This window comes from Vespa velutina, chromosome 7 (assembly GCF_912470025.1).
Source record: "Vespa velutina chromosome 7, iVesVel2.1, whole genome shotgun sequence".
Lineage (NCBI taxonomy): Eukaryota > Metazoa > Arthropoda > Insecta > Hymenoptera > Vespidae > Vespa > Vespa velutina.
In genome coordinates, this window is record NC_062194.1 from 5153189 (window position 1) to 5163389 (window position 10201).

Genomic DNA, 10201 nt, shown 5'->3' on the forward strand with positions numbered 1-10201 from the left:
AGTTTACGAACGATCACGTTTCTTGAAGTTTCATATAATTCGTTTTTTTCGAAGGACAACTGAAAAAACAACGCTAAAATAAATCAATTCTAACAGCAACGGACAAATGAATTCGATATAACATTATTTTGTTTCGTTTCTTTTTTTTTTCGTAAAGAACGATATTGCATTTTCGATGGGTCATTCGATTAAAAATCGATTTTTATTGGATATTGAGTAAATTCGATTAACGATTATTCTTTGTATTAAATTACATTCAACGGAGTTAGGTGTGTTCTAACGAAGTAAATACAATTAACGATTTGTCATTGAACAGCTGGTTGGCTGCCTAGCTTCGTACTAGTACATTAACCTAAATAATAAAGGATCTCTAACTGTGCTCACTCCAATGGTTTATTTTGTAACTCTCTTTTAGTCGATACGGTGACATATTTCAATATTACACAGGTCACTCGAAGTATCGCCTTTAGTTCTATTTGTGCATTATTTTTATGTAAGCTTTCGTATAAATATATTTTATAATAAATTGTAAATATAATATGTACAGCCAATTCGTAGCTCATTGATATTATCTCTCTCTTTGAATAGAATAATCATTTTTGATTATATTTTTATGACATTATAATTGAACCGTAATTGAAGTTAAAATCTTTGAAGAAAATACAATAGCATAGCATGGACGGTACAAGCAATGAATAATATTAAATCGTTAAAGTTGTAACTGCCATGAGATCTTTGCAATATACATGAGCATCAATTACATTACATGCGTCATAAGGTAAGAGAAGTCAGTCGGCCGACTTACTACGATTAATAGTTCGAAATTCAATTTAAGTTGAAATTTTATTGACTTTCCTAAGCTTAAGAACATTATACAACTAATTGATATCCCATTAAATCCTAAATATATTTTTCATTATGCAACGAATGTTCTTGAAAGAATAAACAAATTAAGTTCAAGTACTAAGAAACAGCAGCCCAAAGATGATCTTCTTCAGCTTTTACAAATATTTTTTTTTCATAACTATCAAATCTTGAAAGAAATAAATAAGGAAATATAGTAAGTTTTAAAAAGAAAGATCAAAAAGGAAGGACGTTTCTTCTCGGTTACGTTTGTTACGATGAAAAGTCTGCTCTCAACTTGAGTCGTATGGAATTTGAATTATTAAATCGTCTATAGAAGCTGCTACGACGATACAAGAAACAACATGGCGTCAAGGGACGCTCCGCAGGGGTCGCTAGAACGTCTACGCCTGGTTACCGGCACCCGATTGGTCCACGTTTGGCGCTTTAAAGATTGGAAGGGGTTTTCTTGGCTGATAGATAGTCGTCGTGGGGGGATTGATAGAAGTTAGAGGGAGAAGTAAGGGAAAGAAAGAATAGAAAGAAGAGGGTGCCAGGTAAATCGCTTGTAGGTGATACGAGACTGACAACGTTGAAGACGACGCAACCCTCTTTGTGAGAGTGTATGTGAGAAGAACGGATATAATCAAATTGTTATCCTAACAGTCTAACGTATTTCTTTTTTGAGTGATCAAAAAGTATCACTGATCAATAATACTCCCTAATATCCCGGTGATCTTGTGCTTTACAACTGGTGTTTGTTTAAAGTTTTTTGTGCTGACTGGATATAAAAGCAACCGTCAAGGTAAGTCACAATTCTCCTTCAATCGCAACATGATCGATATAACGTTTCAAAGAAAACAACGTATCGTTTACGTTGGATTTTGAAATATTCCAACTTTGATTGTTGTAGATGAAATTAAAACAGCAAGGTTTAGTAGCGGATTTGATGCCGAATATTCGTATTATGCAATTCAGTGGACACTTTATGTTCAATTATATTGAAAGTTCTACCAAGATCATGCATAGAATATATTGCTGCGTGAGTATACTTTTTCTGGGAGGGTTTATCAGATTTAATCCTGATATATGACGATGGTCAATGCAATCATTTATCTTACGTTTTCTCAGATTCATTTATTTCTGATTCTTCTTCAATTCTGTTTCGCTGGAATAAATCTCGCCCTTGAGAGTGGCGACGTTGACGATCTCACAGCTAATACAATTACGTTGCTATTCTTTACACATCCTGTGGTCAAAATAGTATATTTCGCGGTCAGGAGCAAATTATTTTATAGAGTATTGGCTATTTGGAACAATCCAAATAGTCATCCACTCTTCGCCGAAAGCAATGCTAGGTATCATGCGATAGCGTTGAAAAAAATGAGAACTTTGCTCTTCGCTGTTGGGGCAACAACGATCTTAACAGTTATTGCTTGGACTGGTATCACGTTCGTCGGTGATTCTGTGAAAAAAGTCACTGACCCTGAAACAAACGAGACCTCTTTAGTGGAGGTAACATGTCCTAACGTTTTACATTGATAAAAACAATCGTCAACTTATTTTTCACATTTTCTCAATTTCTTTTGCTTTGATATACGATCACAGATTCCTAGATTGATGGTTCGTTCTTGGTATCCTTACGATCCTAGCCATGGCATGTCACACATCATGACTCTGATTTATCAATTCTATTGGTTATTCTTCACTATGGTGAACTCGAATTCTCTCGACGTTCTTTTCTGTTCATGGCTCCTGTTCGCCTGTGAACAACTTCAACATCTCAAGCAAATCATGAAACCTCTGATGGAACTTAGTGCAACTCTCGACACGGTTGTACCAAATAGTAGCGAATTGTTCAAGGTAAAAACAATGCCGATCTGTTCGTAATATATAAATAGACCTTTCGATGGATTTATACAACTTCGAAATTCAAGGCTGGAAGTGCCGAGCATTTAAGAGACACACAAGGTACTCAGCCAGCCCCGCAACCTCCACCTCCAGGGGGCGAAAGTATGCTGGATCTTGACCTCCGTGGTATATACAGCAATCGACAAGACTTTACGACGACCTTCCGACCAACAGCAGGAATGACATTCAATGGTGGTGTAGGACCGAATGGCTTGACCAAGAAACAAGAAATGCTCGTTAGAAGTGCTATCAAGTATTGGGTGGAAAGACACAAACACGTCGTTAGGTGAGTTCGACCTAATACTTAAATTATTCTCAACCATCATTTTTAATTTCAAGGAACAAACGATGTTCATTTGTAAAATCATTGCGTATCAAAGTAATTGATCGTATTTTAATGTTGTTAAGAATCTTGATGGATGGAAGAGCTTCGTTAACGACGTAGCTCACACGTAATTTCTAGTCTGCAATGCAGAGGAAGTGTGATAGTAGGTTCCTGTTACAACGTTAGGTACTTGATACCAGTTATAAAGGACATATTGGGCTACGTAATAACATGGTTTTATTGTAATCACGTAGAATAAACATTTGTGGTGTTTCCTTTTGATCCGGAGTAAGGAAAATACTCAAATTTTAATCTTTTATTTAAGGAATGAATTATTTTCGATGTTATAGTGAAAGAAAAAACGAAAAAGTAGATAAAGAAAGGACTTGAGATTGTTGAGTGTTTTTGTTGATGATATGTCGAAGTAAGAGGTGATCCTCTCATACTCCACAGGTCTCTCGTGGTCGGGACACTCGTAGTGTGTTCGATGGATGCGCCTTTTCCCACGACGATAAAGTATTTATTCTAAGACAGCGCGTTATTGACCGCAACGGGGGACGTGCCCTACGGACTGAACAATTCGTTGGACAATTCATGGGGTGTATGTCTGTGTGTGAGCCTATGAGTGTATACGCGTTTCTGTGTACACATGTATGCACACATACATTCACGCGAAGGTTTCATCGATGTTAGAGTCGCTTTTGAAACATCGACAACTTTTGATGACCGAGTACAAACGTTCTTTGTTCTTGGACATGTTACTAAAGTTCGAGGACTCGATTAAACACCTATTAATTATTTCAAGAATTCAATTGCTTTCTTTTTCAATTCTTCAAGATAATTAACTTGATAGTATTTGCCTTTTCATAAATAGTAAAGTTGAGTAAAGGAATATTAATCAATTAAATATTAATCAAAAGAATATTAATAATAATTAAGCATTGATAACGTAAAGTTAATAAAATAGCATGACTTCTTTTGAAATATTTAGCTTTAGTAAGAAAGCTAGTTTCTTCAAGCACATAATATAAATATTATTAAAGGGCTCGGGCAAGGCAAAGAAGAAAGAAAAAAAGATGGAAGGATCGAATAAGGCGTTTCTCGTTCTTTAGACTTAGTTGCACGATTAAGTGTATATTGTATGCTCGGATAACTGGGTCAGATTAAAACTTACTTGGGGTATCATCAAGTATACGGAGACTATACGAGTGAAAAAGTCTGTTGCTAAGAAAATGGAACGGCGTTCTTTCGATTTCTTCTCATTCATCTTTAACTCCATCGAACGTACATACATACATATATACAAGAACTTGTTTGTATGTATGTTTATCAGTCTCCCCATCCCGCCTACCTTCCTCGACACATTCTATTTACCTCTTTTTGCTTGGCTTGCTATGATTCATTTAAATGAAGTTACGGTGTTATAAGTACAGTATATAATGTATGTCATTTTAACAGATTGGTAACAGCGATTGGAGATGCCTACGGTATAGCTCTACTACTTCACATGTTGACAACGACCATCACATTGACACTTCTCGCGTATCAGGCTACAAAGGTAAGCGTCGACGTTTCAATAGCTCATCGAGAGACGAACGATCAATAATTAACCTGATTGTTACACCTATTGACTTCTTTTCTAATATCATTCTCACGGTAACGTAGAGAAAAGGGTTTTTGTAAAATTCTTCCTTTCAGGTAAACGCTGTTAGTGTCTATTCAGCTACGGTCATCGGTTATTTCTTATATACTCTTGGCCAGGTCTTTTTATTCTGTATATTCGGCAATCGTTTGATAGAAGAGGTTCGTATAGTTCGAATTATTTCTTTTAAAAGAAATTTTTCAATTAAATAAATATTTAATATTACACAGAGTTCATCGGTTATGGAAGCGGCTTATTCGTGTCACTGGTACGATGGCTCTGAAGAGGCAAAAACTTTCGTCCAAATCGTTTGTCAACAATGTCAAAAAGCAATGTCCATCTCCGGAGCAAAGTTTTTCACCGTCTCTTTGGATCTTTTCGCTTCCGTAAGATGCAAACTAGTTTTGTCTTCTTATTCTTTCGAGTTTATGCATGACAAGCCTCTGGAACGTGATTGTGATCTATTTATGATAACGAGATTTATGATCTTTTTTCTCTTTTTCTTTATAGGTATTGGGAGCTGTCGTGACTTACTTCATGGTGTTGGTACAGCTCAACTGAACAATCGATTATCATATTGTAAGAATATATTTGGGAACCTCGTGTAAATCTATCTTTTTTCTGGTCGTATTAGATATATTTTCAGTTCGTTGATTATTCATCGAGGAATATGTCAAAATTTAAATTTGTCATCATGATCTAAACGTGATCAAAATAAGAATTCATCTAACGAGGAGATAATTTTCAAATAATGACGGATGATAACATTATATTTAATAGTAATAATACTCTATATATGCGGACTTATGTTTACGTAAGAGAAATGTTAAGAAAAACGGGGAAAGATATTACGCTAAAATTGCAGGAAATATGTGTCAGTTCGTTGGACGAATATGAGACACGGCAGCTTCTTTCAAAATATTTGTTTTTCTCGTTGTGTTAGGCTATCGAAGGGAATCGTTTTAAATGTACTTTTCTACGTCATCGAGAGAAATCTTTTTAATCGACTATGAATATCATCAGACAATAGTATCTCATCGATAAAAGTGAAATTCTGTGATTTGTTTACACGCTTACAAATCTCTTTAAGAGAGAAGAACAAAGATGCAAGATGAATTTTTCTTGTATCGAAATATATATAACGTACGATCAATCAACTTGCATCTTTATTCTATTCACACGATATCGATGTACGATAGTGTATAGATAGGAAGATAAATGGATTTTACATATACGTAAAATAAATAATATCTGACGCGATACGTCTGGATAATAATTTATAATAATACAGTACAATAACAATTATTCTAATTCGATCGAACTATCTTTCAATTAAAAAATTCTATCGAATTACTTGGATGTTTTAACGTTAATTTGAATATTTCTCTTTTCATTACATAACGTATTTATAACTAGATTCACTATATTTGCACGATAAATATTAATTCGTGTGGCATTCGTGAAATTTCGTCGTTTCTTGTGAAATGAATTTCGTTGTGTTTTATAAATGCGACAGAAAGAAAGAAAGAGAGAGAGAGAGAGAGAGAGAGAGAGAGAGAGAGAGAGAGAGAGAGAGAGAGAGAGAGAGAGAAAGAGAGACATTCAAAATCGATGAATTCATCTTTTTGTAGATATATTTAATCGAATATTATTGATTATTATTGTTACTAATATATTTAGTGATGAAAGTTAAAGGATTCGTCTCATTTTTTTCTAAAATAAAAAAAAGAAACGGAGAAGAAATCTTATATCATATACACGTACAATTATAAATAGCGAGACATAGTTTAATATACAATATATTGATAGACATATTCGTAAATAGTTAATGAACGTTCAGTATTACGAAATCGTCATTGGTGTGTGAAAGTGTAATTATATTTATGTAATAAAAATTTTGCCAAAGGATACGTTTGAATCTTTTTTTTTTTTTTATTAAAAAAAAAAGAAAAGAAAAAGGAAAAAAAGAAGAAAAAAAAGAAACAAAAAAGAAACGAATTTTCTATTCTGTTATATCATTCGTTGTGTCATCGAGTAAAAGGAACTGATCAGAGGTGGTGTCGAATAAGAAATTGGCGCGAATGTCGGTGCACGCATGCGCAAAATAAGAGTGACTCGGGCGAAGAGTAGTTTCGATCGTTCTCTGGTGGTCGTCATCGTCGTCGACGTCTCGCTGAATGGGTTTCCCTCGTGCGTGCTTCTCTCCCGTGATGCTGCTGCCTGCGCTTGGTCCAGCTCATCTTCGTTCGGTTCACTCGTGACAGGAACGATTAGCCGTTCGTCAAATTCCCTGTCGTTTGTAATTCGTGTTTCGTTGATCGAATCTTTGGCGCTTTGTGGTAAAAGAGAAGTGAAAAAGGTATCCCTGGGCAGATCTATTAAAAGAAAAAAGAAAAAAAAAAGAAAAGAAAAAATAAAACAAAAGAGAGAGAGAGAGAGAGAGAGAGAGAGAGAGAGAGAGAGAAAGAGAAAGAGGGAGAAAGAGAGAGAGAGAGAGAGAGAGAGAGGAAGAAAAGAAAAAGGAAAACGAAGAAAAGAGAAAGCTTGCAGAATGATGCCGCAGTCTATTTCGAAAGGACTCGCCTCGAAAGAGAAAATTCAATGGGGAAAAGAAGACGTCATTCTTAGGGATATCGTTGAAGAATATTTTGGGATGGTATATATTAACGGCGACAAGCAATAAAACGGAACATTTTTGACGGAGGTATTTGTTCATTCGCATGATCAAGAGAAAAAGAGGGAGAGAGAGAAAAAAAAGACAAGAGAGGGAAGAAAAGAAGGAGAGAAACAGAGAAAAAGAGAGAGAGAGAGAAAAAGAGAAAGAGAGAGTGAGAGAGGAAGAGGGAGAGGGAGAGGGAGAGAACATACATGAGATCACATTTAAATTGACGAGGCTACACATGTGTATGAGGTGAATGTTAGTTTACATTTTATATAGTTATTCGTTCTAAACGTGTTGATCCTATAATCGAGATGCAATCGTACAATCAATTAATTGTCTCTCTTACAATTAGAATACTTTAGATTCGTCCTATCGAGTTTAATGGTGTTTTATATATAGTTATAGATCATCCTTATCACGTTACGGTGAATAAGATAACGTCGACACGGGGTTAAACTTGGCTCGTATAATTACAAAGTGTTACATAATTTGCTAGGAGAGCTCCTGAAGTAATTCGAGCGAATAGTAAGAGAGAGTGACGAATGATCTCGTATCTTTCTCTCTCTTATTCTCTCTCTCTCTCTCTCCCTCTCTCTCACACACATGCACACACACGTATACATGTATTTCTCTCTTTATTTATCTATATATATCTCTCTATCACGTATTTAAAAAGAAGAATTTGTTTTCTCGAGTTCAGAAGGTGATTAGCAAATTTTTGTTATCGTGATTGACAATAAAATGCAACCTAAAGTCTCTCTGTTTCATCGTATGTCGTTTAAATCGAATTCGAAGAAATTTTAATAAAAAAAAAAAAAAAAAAAAAAAAAAAAAAAAAAAAAAAAAAAAAAAAAGAAAAAAAGAAAAAAAGAAAAAAAAGAAAAAGAATCAGATCGATTGTTTATAAAATCGTATATATACGTATATATGTATGTACGTGAAATTCAGGGTTGTGTATTAACGAGGCAGTACAAAGAAATTAAAAAATGAAGAATTCATTAATCGACGCAACTTGTATGTGTCAACTGTTGTTCGATTGAATTTCAATGAAAGCTTTTTAATGAAAATAGAAACGTAAATAAGTAAATTAAAAAGAGAAGAAAAGTTTCTTCGTAAATAAAAAGGCGTGTGATATATCGGTGATTCGTTTAAATGTAAAAAAGAAAAAAAAAGAAAAAAAAGAAAAAAAAAAGAAAAAAGGAGGAAAGAAAAGAGAAAGAGAAAAAAAACGGGTTTATTATCGTGAATGGGATTCGATGAGAACGTGTACGTCAAAATTAAATTATCGTCGTACGAGATTCGATTGAAGTGGAGAAGGAAAAGAAAGAGCGATCAGATCTATAGACGTCTGTTTATAAAGTCATCTTCGAGATCCACCTTTAACCATAGGGACAAAAACTGCGAGCGGCAGAAGGAGGCGAAGCCTCCCGCCGCCGAAAAAATGTCGTGAGTATCAATCGTTATCTTTTATCTAAATAGACACAGCTAATGTTCATTCAAATGCATATATTTATACAAAAACTTATAAAGCTATGGGGCTTGGGGCAAAAAATTTATTTTGCAATTAGAGGGGATTTTAATCACTTATATTTTTTATATTTTATTAATTTCTTTCATCAATAAACAAATTTGAAGAGATTTGTCAAGGATCTCTTATATTCCCGTAACTGATATTATAGATTTATTTTGAATTTGAATAAAATTCTATCTAGATATGTATTTCATTTATATTAACAGATAATTTAAATGTTCAAGTAAAATTTTTATAAATATACCTTATCGATTAACAATATCTATCTATAAAAAATATCTATGATTTATTGTAACACGAATTAGAATATATTACAATGATTACTTAAAGCATTATTAAGTATACGTATATTATAAATATTGTATAACTAATTCATTGCTTATTATATTATATGAAATATTTATATATATTCATTCCATATTTTTAGGTCATATTGGTACATTTTATGTGCATAATGTTTCTTATATATTTATGGTACATAAACATCCGGAGTCATCTAATAGCCATTTTTATTCCGCGTACATATATTCTCTTCTTGTTTTATTTCATAGTATACGATATTGTAATTGAAAATATCAATATATCGTGGTTGAAGAATTTTTAAATTAGAAATTAAAAAAAAAAAATAAGGAAACATCTTTTTAAGTCAAATTAATTTTTACGATATTTCTTATAGCAATTTTCTAATCGTATATAAATAAAGCAGACTACGGCAGAAAATCAACGACATCGTTTTAACTTACCACGAGGCGCGTTAATTAAAATCTTCGGTTGTACATGAACAGAAAGTTTAATGGAAATCCGTGGAATAACTGTATAAACGTAAAGAGAGGTAACTGTATAGGCTTTGCCCTTCTTTTTTTTCCCCCTTATCAAGATATGTCGATTTTATAAAGAACATTTTTTTATTAAATAACAAGGTCACTTTATAAGAATTATATTTTCAAATTTATAATCTTCGTTTGACCTTTCTCAATATTTCTATTTTAATCCTAATAAAATACGAGATGATATCGTGTTAAATAATGAAAATCATTTTAACGTGAATCGTGTCGTTATATTATATTATCCTAACGATTTAATTTGATTAAAAACCTAATGAATTGATTTTATTGATAATCTTTAAAGACGAAATTAAAATATTCGTAAATACTTTTTATTTTTCTTTTTTTCCGACAAAATATTTTATATTCATTTGACTGGAAGAAAAGAAAAAATTAATATAAAATAATATTAAAGTGAAATAAAATGAAAGAGAAATAAATCGCATTTAAATCATAGAAAAAA

General features: G+C 33.1%; 1 protein-coding gene across 1 annotated transcript; it reads left to right on the forward strand.

The window, feature by feature from the left end:
- Window positions 1–1352: 1352 nt before the first annotated feature.
- On the forward strand, window positions 1353–6631 carry LOC124950622 (odorant receptor coreceptor). Its single transcript, XM_047497582.1, has 9 exons — window positions 1353–1648; window positions 1757–1885; window positions 1975–2358; window positions 2452–2706; window positions 2781–3040; window positions 4538–4637; window positions 4778–4882; window positions 4952–5107; window positions 5232–6631. The coding sequence occupies exons 2-9, from the start codon at window positions 1757–1759 to the stop codon at window positions 5280–5282; spliced, it is 1440 nt and encodes a 479-aa protein (XP_047353538.1). The 5' UTR covers window positions 1353–1648; the 3' UTR covers window positions 5283–6631.
- Window positions 6632–10201: the final 3570 nt, after the last annotated feature.